General features: G+C 55.6%; 1 protein-coding gene across 3 annotated transcripts in view; it reads left to right on the top strand.

Moving 5' to 3' along the window:
- The window catches only part of MAST3 (microtubule associated serine/threonine kinase 3), a 31704-nt gene extending 17048 nt beyond the window's left edge, over positions 1 to 14656 (top strand). For 2 of the 3 annotated variants that reach the window (XM_031507130.2, XM_077788789.1), the window contains 23 exons: positions 21 to 99; positions 1122 to 1279; positions 4070 to 4145; positions 4931 to 5140; positions 5223 to 5324; positions 5809 to 5941; positions 6446 to 6513; positions 6843 to 6928; positions 7064 to 7272; positions 7555 to 7693; positions 7888 to 8020; positions 8131 to 8296; positions 8528 to 8629; positions 8871 to 8993; positions 9289 to 9398; positions 9542 to 9687; positions 10008 to 10240; positions 10352 to 10552; positions 10636 to 10862; positions 10956 to 11078; positions 11211 to 11347; positions 11844 to 12028; positions 12136 to 14656. In XM_031507130.2, coding sequence (XP_031362990.1) covers positions 21 to 99; positions 1122 to 1279; positions 4070 to 4145; positions 4931 to 5140; positions 5223 to 5324; positions 5809 to 5941; positions 6446 to 6513; positions 6843 to 6928; positions 7064 to 7272; positions 7555 to 7693; positions 7888 to 8020; positions 8131 to 8296; positions 8528 to 8629; positions 8871 to 8993; positions 9289 to 9398; positions 9542 to 9687; positions 10008 to 10240; positions 10352 to 10552; positions 10636 to 10862; positions 10956 to 11078; positions 11211 to 11347; positions 11844 to 12028; positions 12136 to 13136 — 4147 coding nt within the window. In that variant the 3' untranslated portion in view covers positions 13137 to 14656. The remainder of the gene's footprint in view (positions 1 to 20; positions 100 to 1121; positions 1280 to 4069; positions 4146 to 4930; positions 5141 to 5222; positions 5325 to 5808; positions 5942 to 6445; positions 6514 to 6842; positions 6929 to 7063; positions 7273 to 7554; positions 7694 to 7887; positions 8021 to 8130; positions 8297 to 8527; positions 8630 to 8870; positions 8994 to 9288; positions 9399 to 9541; positions 9688 to 10007; positions 10241 to 10351; positions 10553 to 10635; positions 10863 to 10955; positions 11079 to 11210; positions 11348 to 11843; positions 12029 to 12135) is intronic. The other variant, XM_077788790.1, reaches the window with a different exon arrangement.
- Positions 14657 to 16033: the final 1377 nt, after the last annotated feature.

Here is a 16033-nt window from a genome sequence, read left to right as displayed (position 1 = left end):
TGTTGTGTTTGCACTGGCAGGGCTGATGGCAGAAGGTGGTCACTGGCTTCGTTACCCTCCTCTGGCTATGGGACCAACACCCCCAGCTCCACGGTCTCGGTAACATTTGCTTTCTCATGGTAGCAGATGATAAGATCCTAAACCCCCTGATTTTTGGTGAAATGCCTCCCAAGCCCCATGGTGCTGGGTTCTAAAGGACCATGTGCTTTAGCTGCATCCTGCTTCCCAAGTGAGCTTTTAAGTAAGTCATAAGGCTTGGCTGGGGGGGCTTGCAGCACCCCTGGGGATTGCAGTGTCCCATTAGAGCATCTCTGGGTTAACTTCATCCCTGGGTTACATTATCTCTGGGAGTTACTGTGTCCTAGGGTTACAGTGTTCCTGGGGTTACAGCATCCATGGGGTTACTGTGTCCTAGGGTTACAGCATCCTTGGACATCAGAGCATCCCTGGGGTTCAATCATCCCTGGGGTTACAGCCTCCCTGGGAGTTACAGCATCCCTGCACATCAGAACATCCCTGGAAGTTACAGCATCCCTGGAAATTACAGCATCCCTGGGGTTACAGAATCCTGGGAGTTACAGCATCCCTGGAAGTTACAGCATCCCTGGGGTTACAGAATCCTGGGAGTTACAGCATCCCTGCACATCAGAGCATCCCTGGGGTTGCAGCATCCCTGGGGTTACAGCATCCCTGGGGTTACAGCATCCCTGGGGTTACAGTATCCCTGGGGTTACAGAACCCTGGGAGTTACAGCAACCCTGGGAGTTACAGCATCCCTGGAAGTTACAGCATCCCTGGAAGTTACAGCATCCCTGGGGTTACAGCATCCCTGGGGTTACAGCATCCCTGGGTGTGACAGGCCTGAGCTGCCTGGGACGCTGGAGTTACAAGGGATGGGGCTCAGTGGAGCTGAATTGAGTGGGAAATGGGGGATTTTGGGCTGGCAGTGAGCAGTACAGCCCTCCCCAGACTGCTCCTCTCCCCATTTCACACTCCCAAACCTGCCCCATGCTGCCTGTCAGTGTTTCCAGCCTCCTAAGAGTCTCCAAGGGATATTTCCCTCACGGGCCGGGAAGCACAGCCCCAGCACTGATCTCCTTCATCCCTCTCTCTGTTCCCAGTCATCTTCATCCTCCCAGGAGCGCCTGCACCAGCTGCCGTACCAGCCCACCCCCGACGAGCTGCATTTCCTTTCTAAGCATTTCCGCAGTACGGAGAGCGTCACGGACGAGGAGGGCAGGCACTCGCCCTGCCTGCGGCCCCGGTCCAGGAGCCTCAGGTGGGAAGCAGCTCCCGGGACACGACTGTCTTGGTTTGGAAAGCCAGGTGTCTGCTAAGGGAGGCAGCAGCCTCCCCTGAAATGGAAAATGTAAACCCCCTCCCTCTGAGTTATGATAATTTTGAAATTGAAAGGCTGTCAGGCAAAGGTGTGGGAATAGGAATAACAATTCTGCACTAGGAAAATTAAAAATACAAATGCAATAGTGCAAAAAAGAAAACAAACCATTAACAGAGTCAGAGCAGGCCCTGTCCCCCTGTGGGTCAGGGAGGTGGCTCAGCCCCATCCCAGGGGGGCTCAGCCCTCCTGCAGTGCCAGCTGTGCTTCTGCTGGAGCAGGATCCTGCACAAGGGGGGAGTTTTCCTCTGGAGCTCCAGGGCTGGGGGAGATGGGCCTGGGCTCCTCTGGGAATGCAGGGGAAGAAAGCTGCTCCTCTGGGAATGCAGTGGGGAAGAAAGCTGCTCCTCTGGGAATGCAGGGGGAAGGAAGCTGCTCCTCTGGGAATGCAGGGGGCAAAGGCTGCTGTGCTGTTCCCAGGTCAGATTTGATCCAGGTAGGAATGCTTGGCTCCTCCCCTGGGCGGAGCATCTCCCCATGGATGATGGAATTTTATCAGGCATGTAGGGACACTCACTGGCCCATGAACAGAAGTTAATTTATAACTAATGGCCCATTAACAGAAGAGATCTCCTGGAGGGAGGATTGGCTGTGGGAGAGATAAAGAAGCCTGCCCAATGAACAGAAGAGAACTGCTCCTCCTCTGACAGATGGGAATAGAATACACACCCCCATTTCCAACCACTGGGTGCTGGCACATCCAGGGCATCCTCTGCCCTCTCACCAGCTGTTCCTGGGATGTCCTGGTCCTGCTATAATCTTTGTATGAAATTATATGTTTAAATTCACATCTATACAGGATGCCAGTATCATATAGTTGTTCTAGATACAGTTTAACTATATCCTGGTGGTTTTTTTTGTTCCCTGGGTATTTTGGCTTAATCTCTGTTTCCTTAGGAAAGCAGGAAATACTCTTGGGTCAGAATTTGGCTGGAGAAAAATATTTCCAATTTCTAGAGGGAATCTCCTTGAGGACTTTTAAGGTTCTCCTTTTTAGTTTCTTTTATATTAGGTACTTTCTAGTCGGGATTAAAAGTACACCCTGATATTCCATAAAGACCTTGTAATTTACCCAGGGAGTGGAGACCTTTTTCATGTCCTCCATGTGGTGAGGAGGATCCTGTTCTGGACCTTGAAGAATGTGGGACAGGGGACCCGGCGTGGTTTCTCAGAGACCCCTGCCTCTCACAGGATTTACTTCTCCCATATCCCAAACCCTGATATGGGATTTCCCCTGGCAGGGAAGTGGAGAAACTTTGGCTTGAGGCTGTAGGTGCTTCATCCCTGGAAATATTCAAGGTCAGGGTGGATGGGGCTCTGAGTGACCTGCCTGGTGGAAGGTGCCAAAGTATTCCATGATTCTGTGATCCTAAGCTCCATGGTCTGGTTCTCAGCATCTTCTCAGCTGTTGGGATGTGGCACGGCTCTCCTGGCAGCAGGCAATAGCTGTCTCCTAGAGCTGAAGCTGTTGAAACTGGGATTTGTTCCACAGTAGTTGGTTTGCAGCCTCTTGCTCGGTTGTCTGAATGATTTTGGTGGCAAAGAAGGGATCACCAAGCAGAAGCCCAAGCAGTGGCCATCCTTGTATGACTTACCTGCTTTTAAAAAATAAAAATCCCATTTCTGGTCTTGGATCAGAAAACATCATCTTTGCTTGCTGGGAGTGGCCTTTGCCTCTACAAAAGAAAACAAAAAAAACCCAACAAAAAACCAACCAAACAAAAAAAAAACCCAAAAACAAAACTCAAGGAATGCAGGTGAAATGGGCATTTGTGGACTGGAGAGAGGAAAATTTGGAGAAGGCATTGAGCCAGTGGCCATAGCATTGTGTGAGCTGATCCTCAGCTGTACCTGCTGAGCTCCACCTGTGCAGGGAGCCACCCACACTGCCCAGCACCAGAGGCTTGTGCTTTTTGCAGGGGATGTTTTAGTTAAATCCTCTTTTCCATCTGAAAAATCTCCCAGCCCTCTTTGCCACCAGAGGCAGAGCTGCAGCCCTGCATGTTGCTGGCTGAAATTTAATTAAAATCAGATTAATTATCTGACTGGTGTTTGTAGGTGGTGAGATTTTCACCGAGGAGATGCCAGTTCTGCAGTTGGCACAGCAAAGGCTGGGGCAGGGCTGGGGCTGGTTTTAATCACCACGTTTATTATTTTATAGTGGTTGATGAGTTGCTGGCTGCTCCTGTGACTTGCTTTGCATAATGGGATCACCAGGGAGAGCCCTGGGAGGGGCAGTGCTGGGTGAGGGAAGGAGGAAAACCATGTTTAATGAAGGTTGCTGCGTCCACCATGAGGTTTGGTTGGGTTTTTCGTCTGCTGGTGAGCTGCAAAAATGGCAACAACAGCAGGAAATTGTGGGATCCAGAGGAAGGGAAAGATGAGCTCATTCTTCAAAGCTGAATGGGTGATGGAACATCTCAGTGCTGTATTTCCAAGTGACTTGTGTTTGGGGACCTGGGTTAAGCTTCCCTAGACCACACCCCAGGGACCTCCAGTGTCTGGGATGCTGCTGGAAGTGCTGGCCCAAGGCTGGTGGCTCCACTTGGATGAGTTTTAACCACTTGGAACCAGGAGTGAGGAGGAGGCACCAAATTGCTCCCCAGGAGTAGTGACTGTTTGCATAGATGTGAATGGCTTGAACCTCGTAACGCCCTTCTCCTCCCTCCGCAGCCCTGGACGCACGAGCGGAACGTTTGATAATGAGGTGGTGATGATGAACCATGTCTACAAGGAGAGGTTCCCCAAGGTAACGGCCAGGACTTGGGGGATGAGCCTGTTGGTGCCTCCATGGCATCCTGGCAGCACCTTCTCCAGAACAACCTCTCCTCCTTGTGGGAGTAGGGAATGCATGGGTAGATCATGGGGGGTGTTGGGGACACTGGAGACATAGCAAACCTATGGTTTATTATCCACACAAGTGCCCCGTCACACAAGCAGGCAGAGGTCTCTGGAGACTTTGGTGGAACTTTTCCAGTCTGTTGGAAGCTGGTTCCCAGGTGGGGCCTTGATGTGTATGTGGATATTTGAGCTGCAGGAGGTGGTGGGATGAGATTCTGGGTGGCCAAACCCAGTGCAGGAAGAAGGATGAGATCCTGGATAGTCAAATCAAATGCAGGAGGTGGTGGGATGAGATCCTGACTGATAAAATGCAGTGCAGGAGGTGGTAGGGTGAGATCCTGACTGGCCAAACCCAGTGCAGGAGATGGTGGGATGAGGTCCTGGCTGGCCAAACCCAGTGCAGGAGACGGTGGGATGAGGTCCTGGCTGACCAAACCCAGTGCAGGAGGTGGTGGGATGAGATTCTGGGTGGCCAAACCCAGTGCAAGAGGTAGGGTGAGATCCTGGATGGTCAAATGAAATGCAGGAGGTGGTCGGATGAGATCCTGACTGATAAAATGCAGTGCAGGAGGTGGTAGGGTGAGATCCTGGCTGGCCAAACCCAGTGCAGGAGGCAGGATGAGATCCTGGCTGGCCAAACCTGTGGCATGGGGACCTGTGTTCCTGGCCATCACCATCCACTCTGCCTTGCAGGCCACAGCCCAGATGGAGGAGCGCCTGCAGGACACCATCACAAACTTCTCCCCGAGCAGCACCCTGCCCCTGGCTGATGGGGTGCTGGGCTTCATCCACCACCAGATCATCGAGCTGGCCCGAGACTGCCTGGCCAAGTCCCAGGGAGCTCTCATCACCTCCCGCTACTTCATGGAGCTGCAGGAGAAACTGGAGAAGATGCTCCGAGACGTGAGTTCGGGGCAATTCCCTGCCTGGTGCCACCTCGTGAGGCCACCAAGAGACACCTGGCTTCTGTCTCCATTCCCACCAGGCTCAGGAGCGTTCTGAGAGCGAGGAAGTGAAGTTCATTGACCAGCTGGTGAGGAAGCTGCTGATCATCATCTCCCGGCCTGCCCGACTTCTGGAGTGCCTGGTAAGACATGGAAGTTCCTGTCTTGTCTTTCATGGTCTGTGCCAGCCCAGAGAGAAGGCAAAGCCTCTAGGATATCCCTGGAAGTGTCCAAGGCCACGTTGGGCAGGTCTTGGGATGGTGGGAGGTGTCCCTGCCCATGGCAGGGTGTTGGAATGAGATGATCTCTAAGTTCCTTTCCAGCCCAAACCATTCTGTGACTCTGTGGTTTTCAGTTTTTTTTTTATTTTTGGTTGGTTTGCTGAATTTCTAAAGCAGTGACCTTGTGCTGTGGTTCCTGATGGAATTTTCATCTCCCTTAGCTTTCCTTCCAAGGCCAACTCACAGAGCTGCTTTTTTTTTTCCATCACCCTTGACCTGGGGAATGACAAGGGAATGATGCATCCGGAGCCTGTCCCCAATTACAGGTGTCACCTGCAAGGCTTAGAGGAAAAGTTCAGCTTTGCAAAATCTCTCTCCTCAGCTGTGCTTGGTTTTCCCCTTCCAGGAGTTCGACCCAGAGGAGTTTTACCATCTCCTGGAAGCTGCAGAAGGACACGCCAAAGTTGGCCAGGGAATAAAGACCGATATTCCCCGCTACATCATCAGCCAACTGGGGCTCGTCAAGGACCCCCTGGAGGGTAGGGAAGCACTTGGGCTGGGGGCTCTGAGCTCTGCAGCAGGATGTGGACTCCCAGTTTGGCCACTGGTGATCACGACTGAGCACTGGGAGGTGTCAGGGAGACCTGTAGGGCTGAGCTGGTGTCATGGTGGGGAGGTCACAGCAGGACCAGGACGATGGCCAAGTCCTGCTGGCCAGCCCCACATCCCTTATTATTGCTTCCAACACATCCAGCAAAGCAGATTAAGCTCAGAAACACTTAATCCATGGCCCTGGGGGAGAATCATAATCCCTGGAGAATGCAGGAATGACTAGTAAAAAAAAAAAAGAATTATATAAATGTTTAACCTTGTGTTGAACCTCTTAACGTCATGACCTGAATTTCTCCATACAATAGCTCAAGCAAAGCATGTGGCCAAATGCCCACGGTGTCTCTGAGTTTGAGGGGAGAGTGGTTGGGCAGGGGGTGATTTTGGTGGGTGTTGAGTGTGAGGAAAGTGAAAACCAACCCTGTCATCTGCAGAAATGGGGCAGCTGGATCACTTCGACAGCGGGAACACCATCACACCAGAGAACGATGACACCTGTGAGGTGAGTGTGGTCCCACCTGCATGTCCCACCTGCTGCCTCCAGCTTCCTCCCACCTCAGCCCTCACCAGAGCTCCTTGCAGCTGTCCTAGACTGGGAGCTGTTCACTTTGGATTGTCCCTAGGGGTGATTGATGGGGAAAGTCTCACAGGCCCTCCTTTGGCTTCTTGATTGGACAGAGCTCAGTGTGGGCTCTTGATCTGCAGAGCATCTCGGCCTTCTGGCTTGGGTTTGTGACTGGAGAGGGCTCTGGCAGAAAGAAGCTTTTGGAGGTGGTACATGATGGTGCTGGGTGAATTCCTGCCTGCATTAAAAACCTGTGTCTTTCTCAGAGCCAGCCTTCAGTCCCCGTCCCGCGGAGGAAGCCCTGCGAGGGGGACTTCGAGACCATCAAGCTGATCAGCAACGGGGCTTATGGGTGAGTTGGGGAGTTCCTATCAGTTGTCTCCATCTGTACATGACTCCAAAGCTCTTCTTTGTCCATGCCCCACGGTGTGGGGTGGTCAATGCTGGTGGCTGGAGCACCTGTGTTGAGGTCCAGCCATTCCTCCAGGGCCGTGTACCTGGTAAGGCACAGGGAGACGCGGCAGCGCTTCGCCCTGAAGAAAATCAACAAGCAGAACCTTATCCTGAGGAACCAGATCCAGCAGGTGTTCGTGGAGAGGGACATCCTCACCTTTGCTGAGAACCCCTTCGTGGTCAGCATGTTCTGCTCCTTCGAGACCAAGCGACACCTCTGCATGGTCATGGAGTACGTGGAAGGTGAGAGCAGGACTCGGGGCTGGACAGTGCAGGGAGGAGGGGAGGATATCAAAGTCTGAGCATCAAGGACACCACCTGGACATCTCCTGCCCTGCTTTGCTCCAGGGAGCAGAGGGAAGCACAAGGAGATGATTTGGATCTCCTTGATGAAGGTGGTGGCCATGGTCACCTGGGAGAGCGTTTGTGCCATATGCCTGGGGGTCAGCTGCTCAAGGGGCTGGCTGGGAGCCTGCTGGTCCTGCTCACCTCTCTGCCTTCCCTGAGCCCCCCGTGTTCCCACAGGAGGGGATTGTGCCACCTTGCTGAAGAACATGGGCCCGCTGCCCGTCGACATGGCCAAGATGTACTTTGCTGAGACTGTTCTTGCACTGGAGTATCTCCACAACTACGGCATCGTCCACCGGGACCTCAAACCTGACAAGTGAGGCTGTGGGTCAGGTCTGAGCAAGGCTGGGCTTTGAATGGGGAAGGGAAAGCCAAGAGGGAGGGGCAGAATGGGTTTTGTACCTCAGAGATTGTTGTATCAGGACCAGAGGCCCTGGGGTGAGGCTGGTCCATCTCAGGTTTCCCCAGAAGCAAACAGCAGCATTGTGGGGTGTCTGTCTTCTCTTGCAGTTTGCTCATCACCTCCATGGGCCACATAAAGCTAACAGACTTTGGTCTGTCAAAGATTGGCCTGATGAACATGACCACCAACCTCTACGAAGGGCACATGGAGAAGGACACACGGGAGTTCATGGACAAGCAGGTACGAGGTCCTGCTGCATGTGGCTGACCTGCCATCACGAGGGTTCCAGATAACCTCGGGGTTTGTTGCAAAGGTCACTGCAGAGGTGTCAGCCCCTGCTTCCCACACAGGTGTGTGGCACTCCTGAGTACATTGCCCCCGAAGTCATCCTCATCCAGGGCTACGGGAAGCCCGTGGACTGGTGGGCCATGGGCATCATCCTCTACGAGTTCCTGGTGGGCTGCGTCCCCTTCTTTGGAGACACCCCCGAGGAGCTCTTTGGGCAGGTCATCAGTGGTGAGTGTCAGGGGCAAGTTTGTGTAAGTTTGTGTTCCCAGAGCCAAGGCTCATTCTTTAACACGTGGGGACCTTCATTCCTTCCTGTCACCATCGCTGAACAGTGAGGAGGCTCCTCAAGCTTTGACTTCCCACTTTGGGAGGGCCCTTCCCCTGATGAGACTTTCCTGTTGCCCAGAAGTGTCCAAACCCTTCCAGCCACCCCAAACCCCTTTTCCTTTTTCCTTGCAGATGAAATTATGTGGCCGGAAGGGGACGAGGCTCTCCCTGCAGATGCCCAGGACCTGATCACACGCTTGCTGAGGCAGTGTCCCCTCGAGCGCCTGGGCACTGGTACGCACGGCAGCCCCCTCGGGGTCTCCTGGCACCTTCATTCCCATCAAATCTGCGTGGCTTTGAGTCCAGAGCATGTCCTACCACGGGGTTCCCCCAAAAAGGCTGCACAGGGCTCCTGTCCACCTTTATAAAGCCGTTTGTTCTGTGTAGAGCACAGACTGTCCTTTTGTTTGGGGTGAGAGTGGGAGCATCCTGGATCCTGCCCCATGCCTCTCACACGGGTTTCTCTGCCTGGCAGGAGGTGCACATGAGGTGAAGCACCATTCCTTCTTCCTCCATCTGGACTGGAATGGGCTGCTGCGACAGAAGGCTGAGTTCATCCCCCAGCTGGAGTCGGAGGATGACACCAGCTACTTTGACAGTGAGGCCAAATCCATCTCTCTTCCACTTCTGCCAATCCATTATCCCAGCTGCACTTTGAATGCTCCCATGGGGCATAAAATCTGCTGGGTGAAGCTTGTCGCTTTACAACCCAAGTGACAAAACAGATACAATCCTCTTTCCAGGCTGCTCACCCATACCTGCTTCTTCCCCCCAAAACTCCCCTGGGACTTGGGGCTGGGCTGTCACCCTTTGGGTGTAGGTCCCACGGGGCCCAGGATGTGGGGTGTTGCAGGCTGGGTGACATCCCTTCCCCCTCTGGCTCTTGCCTGCAGCTCGCTCTGAGCGGTATCGTCACTTGGATTCAGAGGATGAGGAAACCAACGACGAGGAATCATCGGTGGAGATCGGGCAGTTCTCCTCCTGCTCCCACCGCTTCAGCAAGGTGCTCCAGCCCCTCCTGCAGCACCCAAAATGCTTTGGCACCACAACCAGTGCGGCTGTGCCGAGCATCGCTGTCCTGGCTGACACCACAGCACCCAAATTCCCAAATTTCTGCTCCTTGCTGATGGCTCCTCTCCTTCTCAGGTGTACAGCAGCTCAGAATTCCTGGCAGTCAACTCCACGCTCAGCCTCTCCTCCTCTGACCGGAGCCACTGCGATGACAAAGAGGAGCGGTGGGACCGGCACTCGGGAGACGAGGACAGGAGCCGGCCAGCGGGCACCGAGCCCCGGTGCGTGGCCGGGGGGCTGCACTGCTGGCGTGGGCTCTTGCCAGTGCCCAGGGCTTATGCCAGCACCAAGGGTTTGTGCCAGCACTGAGGGCTTGTGTCAGCACTGAGGGTTTGTGTCAGGACCAAGAGTTTGTGCCAACACTGAGGGTTTGTGCCGGGACCAGGCTCTGTGCTGGCATCACGGGTTTGTGATGGCACCCAAGGGTTTGTGTTATATCTGCAGGGTCGGTGGGATGTGTCCTGGGCATGCTGCAGTGGCTCAGTGCCATGTGCCTTGCCCACCTTGGGTTGTCCTGAGTCCTCCTGCTCTTCCCACGCAGCCTCCGCTCCTGGACGTCCGGCAGCTCCACGCCCTACAGCTCCCGGCACGAGCGGAGCCGCAGCCCCACCGCGCTGCCCAGCACCCTCAGCCTGGACACCATGCCCAAGTTTGCCTTCTCCTCGGAGGATGAGAGCCCTTGTGTGGCGTCCTCCAAGCCAGAGAAACCCAAGTTTGTGGTGGGAGACTCGGACGTGGGGACTGGCGGCGCGGTGAAGCAGTCGGCGTTATCCGGTGCGTGGGCTGCGGGCACCACTGTGGGGTTCTCTGGGGACAGCCAGGGTCCTGCATGGCCCGGGGTGGCTTCTCCACATCCCCAAACTCTCCCTCCTCCTCTCCGTGCAGCCGATCTGGTCAGCCTGAACCGCATCCGCCTGCGGAGCAACAGCACCGGCACCAAGAACTCGACTCCCCGGAGCCTGGAGCCGAGCGGGGGCCGTCGGCTGAGCACCCAGAAGGACTTGCCGGACAGGCAGAGAGCCTCCCTGGGCAGCCGTGTGCCCAAATCTGCCTCTGTCTCAGCCCTGTCCCTCATCATCACCTCAGGTCTGTGTGCTGTGTGATTTGCCCTGCTGCACGGCCACTGTCGCGTGGTTTTGCCGGGCTAAGCTGGCTCCTTCTGCTTGCAGATGACTTTGGTGGCAGTGCCCTGATGAGCCCCATCTCCCCTCACTCCCTCTCGTCCAACCCCTCTTCCCGGGACTCCTCCCCGAGCCGAGACTCCTCTCTGGCCATCGCCAGCCTGCGGCCACCCATCATCATCCACAGCTCGGGGAAGAAGTACGGCTTCACCCTGCGAGCCATCCGCGTCTACATGGGCGACAGCGACGTCTACACCGTCCACCACATGGTCTGGGTACGTGCCCTGGGGTCTAGAGGTGCCTTTCCCAGTGGGAAAACCCCAGGAGGAAGCTGGCACCCAAATAAAACCTCTCTGTTTGGGTTGCAGAGCGTGGAGGAGGGGAGCCCCGCGCAGGAGGCCGGGCTGAGGGCAGGGGATCTCATCACACACGTGAACGGAGAGTCCGTGCTGGGTTTGGTCCATCGGGATGTCGTGGAGCTGCTGCTGAAGGTGGGTGACCACAGCCACTCTGCTCTCCCAGAACACCAATTCAGCAGCTCCCTGCTGGCATTGCCTTCTCTGGCAGCTGAGGCAGGAGCTGGTCGGATCTGGAGCTACAAAGATTTGTTTTCCATCCCTCAGAGTGGGAATAAAGTGGCCCTGCGGACCACTGCCCTGGAAAACACCTCCATTAAAATCGGTCCTGCAAGGAAAAACAGCTCCAAGACAAGGATGGCGCGGAGGAGTAAAAAGAGCAGGAAAAGGGACGGCCAAGACAGGTAGGTAAAACTGGGATAAAATGGAATTTGTCCCAGTGTGTGGGATACTGGGGGAATGCTCTGCATCTGCCATATCAGGGTGTCCAGTGGGGTCTGGTCCTGCTGCCACAAGGTGAGCAGACGTGAGACTAACAACTTTGAGGAGAAGCCAAAGTTACTCCCCCTGAATTACCAGGCTAGCCCAGAGATCCGAGGCTTTGAGGGGAGGAACATCAGGAGATGGCAAAGATTTCCAAAAGAGGCTCTTACCCCGATATATGTTGGTTCAGCTCTCTTTATTCTGTGATGTCCATGAGGAGAGCAGGGCAAAAAGAGGACGAACAGGAAATGTCAGGGGTCTGTACAGACTTTGGACAGGGAGGGCTCCTTGGCTCTCCGCCAGCCCTGTCAGGGCAGGAAGGAGGGTCCAGGGTTATCTGATCAGAGTCACAGGGGTCCCAGGGAATGGAGAACAGAATGCCCATGAGCTCACTGTAACAATTCCTGTCCCCCCCAGCAGGAGAAAATCCCTTTTCAAGAAGATCTCCAAGCAGTCGTCGGTCCTGCACACCAGCCGCAGCTTCTCCTCTGGTCTCCATCACTCGCTGTCCTCCAGCGAGAGCCTCCCGGAGTCCCCCACGCACAGCCTGTCCCCGGGTCCCACCACACCGTGCCGCAGCCCCGCTCCCGACCTGCCCTCAGGTACCCCAGGGGGGGATACTGGCTCGGGGCAGGGCAGGATGCTGCGTGTCCTTCGGGGAGGCCGTGTCCCTCCACCCCTACAGTGACCTTTTCTCTTTGTACGGCAGATGCTGTGTCCCCTCAGAGCACCTCTCCCTCCTCCAGCACCCCAACGTCACCCGCCGGCCACGTGCGCCCCAGCTCCCTGCACGGGCTGGCCCCCAAATTGGGTGGGCCACGCTACAAAGTGGGACGTCGCAAATCCACCAGCAGCATCCCGCCCTCGCCCCTGGCCTGCACCCCTTCCTCGGCCCAGCGCCCGCCTTCCCCGCAGCGCTCCCCATCTCCGCTCCCTGGGTACCCCAAAACCCCCCATTCCTTCCAGGGCAAGACCCTGTCCCCCCCCACCATCGTCCGGCAGAGCTCCCGGCCCCGCAGCGCCGACTGCCCCCGCTCCCCCCTCCTCAAGCGCGTCCAGTCGGCCGAGAAGATCGTCACCATCCTGGCCGAGAAGAAAACCGGCGGCGGCCGCAAGCTGGGGCTGGAGATGTCCACGCTGGATGGGGAGCCCATCGCGGAGGGCGACGCGCTGCCGCAGCCCGGGGAGCACGGCTACCACCCCGCCAGCTCCCGGCTGGCCGAGCGCCACGACCGGGACCAGGAGATGGTGGTGATGCGGCGCCTGAACCTGTCGGAGCGCCGGGACTCCTTCAAGAAGCAAGAGGCGGTTCAAGAAGTGAGTTTTGACGAGCAGGAGACGGCGGCGGGAGGCGAGGATGGTGGCAAGAGTGAAGAAGGGCAGGGCACGGCGGAGGCGCCGCCGAAGCCGAAGCCCAGCACGGTGCCGCAGATCGCGGTGCAGGGCTCGGAGAGCGACGAGCAGGAGCCGGCGGTGGCCGAGTGGGAATGCCAGGGCTCCTACCCCATCAGCAGCACGGAGCAGCCAAGCAGCAGCATCTCCTTGCCGTGGTGGGACGGGTGCGAGCACCGGGACCGTGGCTCCCAGCAGCAGCGGAACTGCGGGCAGGGATCGCCCGGCCACTGGCAAGTGCCAGCACAGGGCCAGGAGCCGACGGGTGCTCATCTCCCGGCTCCCCGGGGCGTGTGGAGCGGGGCCAAGCACGCCTGAGCCCCACGCTGGCACCAGGGCTGGTTCAGGCTCCCTGCAGCATCCCAGTGCCTCCCCAGCATCCCGTTCTGTGCGGCAAATCCATGAGAAAAGCATCCCCGGAGCCACTCTGGACCCTGGCTGGGCCGGCTGAGCCCCGGCACTTCGCCCCCCCTGGAAGGCTTTTTGTACTCCCTGAAAGATGCTCATATTTTTATAGAGACGCAGGAGCTTTTCCGGCAGCGGCGTTTCCTCAGCTGGGCCCCAACCTCTGTGTACAGAAAGGACTCGATGCAAATATTCCTTAATTAATTTATTACTTTTTATAAGCTAAACGGGCAGTGCAGGACTGTCGCAGGGGCCAACCCAGCTCTGGGAGTCCCAGCCTTTCCCGTGCGTCTCCCAGCTCCCAGCCCACTGTTTTCTAACCCACTCGCTTTTCCCTACTTTTAAACTTCAAATCTAGCTGGAGACACCCCAGATCTCCTAAGAACCCCATAATTCTAATATTTAAAATGAAAACAAAACCCCAAATCCACAGCAACATCCCTGAAATGCTGGTGCTCCAGGCTGGGATGCAGAGGGGGGGATATCCTTTCCATATGAATCATCAGGTGATGAGCATATGGATCATTTTATAAGCTTATAGGAGATATAAAAAGGTTTTAATTATTTTATTTAATGATTTTATAACCACCTGGCTCCATTGGCCCTTCCAGGTGGGGAAAACTGAGATACTGGCCAGACAGGAATAGTAATGGGATTTTTAGGGTCAGTTTTTGCTCTTTCAAAAAACCCACACAATCCTATGGTGTTGGTTGGTTAGCGCACAGACATCTACAAAAAAACCCCAATTTATCTTTTTTTTTTTTTAATCACCCCAACCCAGTAAGCACCTGTGCCGCTTCACTTAATTTGGGAATTTTACCCCTTTCTTTCCCCCCGTGTTGCTCTTTATCCAACAAACGACAGCTCAACCCAGCATTTCTCCCCCATATCTACCGTTTCCTGGGATATAAACGTTTCCATTTGTTGATGCATGTTCCGAATTTCCCCCTACACCATGGTTTGGTGCCATGGTGGTGACAGGGGGACATCCTTGGTTTGCCAACCCCGCTGCCGTCAGGTGTCACCGTACCCCCGGTGGATTTTTGGGCTGCGTGTTGGATTCTTTTGTGCACGTGTGGTTTGTGCCAGGCTCCGTATCCTGCTTCTCCCGTTCAACTGGTGCTGTTAAACCCCCCCAAAAAAACGAGCAACCACAGCTGCTCTGTGTTTCCTTTGCTTCTCCCTCCACTCTCTGTATCAAGGTCTTGGAAAGGCAGCGAGGTTTTGGGGAGACGCCGGGCACCCCCTGCCCACCGGCACGGCGGGATGGGGAGGCTTGGCTGCACAACGGTGGCGTGGATAGGGTGGGAAGGGGATTTTTAAAATGGGAATTGTCTTAAAAGCCAAGGGGACTGTGTCTTCCCGCCCAGTGCCCGGCTCTGTTCGTACCTTCGGGAAGTTTTATGTTGGATTAAAATTGTCCCTTGCGCTGAGTGTGGTGTCCAGTGGCACTGGAGCGTGCAGGGCAGCGAGCGCCCGCTCTGGGGGCGATGGCGAGGGGTGAAGGGGTGCCAGGACAGCTGGGAGGGGAGAGGAGGTGGCCCTGCAGTGGCACCGGGGTGGGTGGCACCCAGCCTGGCTCCGGTACCGGGTCCGGCTGTGGGTGCTCGGAGCAGTGTCCCACACCCCAGTGCTGTCACCTGTGCCCAGGGTAGTGCCCCATGCTTGGTGCCATGCCCCACTCCAGGTGTGCCCATTCCCAAATCCATGCCCCATTCCCAAATCCATGCCCCATGCTCTGTCCCTGTGCTGTGCCCAGTGCCTCATGCCCAGTGCAGTGCCCCATGTCCGGTGCTGTGCCCCGTTCCCAGTTTAATCCTGGTTCAATGCCAGAGCCGTGCCCCGTTCCCAGTACAATTGCGGTTCAATCCCAGTGCTATGCCAGTTCAATCCCGGTTCGATCTTGGTTCAATCCCAGTACAATCCTGGTTCAATCCCGGTTCAATGCTGGTGCTGTGTCCTGTTCCTGGTTCAATCCTGATACAATCGCGGTACAATCCCGGTTCAATGCCGGTACAATGCCGGTACAATGCCGGTTCTATCCTGGTACTATCCTGGTTCAATGCCAATTCAATCCTGCTACAATCCCGGTTCAATGCTGTGCCCTGTTCCTGGTTCAATGCCGGTACAATGCCGGTTCAATCCTGGTACAATCCCGGTTCAATGTCGGTAAAATCCCAGTGCAATCCCAGTTCAATCCCAGTTCAATGCTGGCTCAATCCCGGTTCCATCCCAGTACAATCCTGGTACAATCCCGGTTCAATGTCGGTAAAATCCCAGTACAATCCTGGTACAAACCCAGTAGAATCCCGGTCCAATCCCGGAATCCCAGTTCAATTCCAGTTCAATGCCGGTTCAATCCCAGTTCAATGCTGGTTCAATCCCGGTAGAATCCCAGTCCAATCCCGGTTCAATCCTGGTACAATCCCAGTTCAATCCTGGTTCAATCCCGGTGCTGTGCCCTGTTCCCAGTTCAATCCCGGTACAATACCAGTTCAATCCTGGTACAATCCTGGTTCAATGTTGGTAAAATCCCAGTACAATCCCGGTTCAATGCTGGTTCAATCCCAGTTCAATCCCAGTACAATCCCAGTCCGATCCCGGTCTGATCCCGGTCCAATCCCGGTCCGATCCCGATCCAATCCTGGTACAATCCCGGTCCAATCCTGGTCCAATGCCGGTCCAATGCCGGTCCGATCCTGGTCCAATGCTGGTAGAATCCCGGTCCAATCCCGGTTCAATCCCGGTTCAATCCCAGTCCAATCCCGGTCCAATCCCGGTCCAATCCCGGACCGATCGCCAGTCCAATC

The sequence above is a fragment of the Lonchura striata genome, chromosome 28 (assembly GCF_046129695.1).
Source record: "Lonchura striata isolate bLonStr1 chromosome 28, bLonStr1.mat, whole genome shotgun sequence".
In the NCBI taxonomy this organism is placed as follows: Eukaryota; Metazoa; Chordata; class Aves; order Passeriformes; family Estrildidae; genus Lonchura; species Lonchura striata.
Note: the sequence above shows the minus strand (reverse complement) of the source record. Positions and strands in the feature narration are given on the sequence as shown.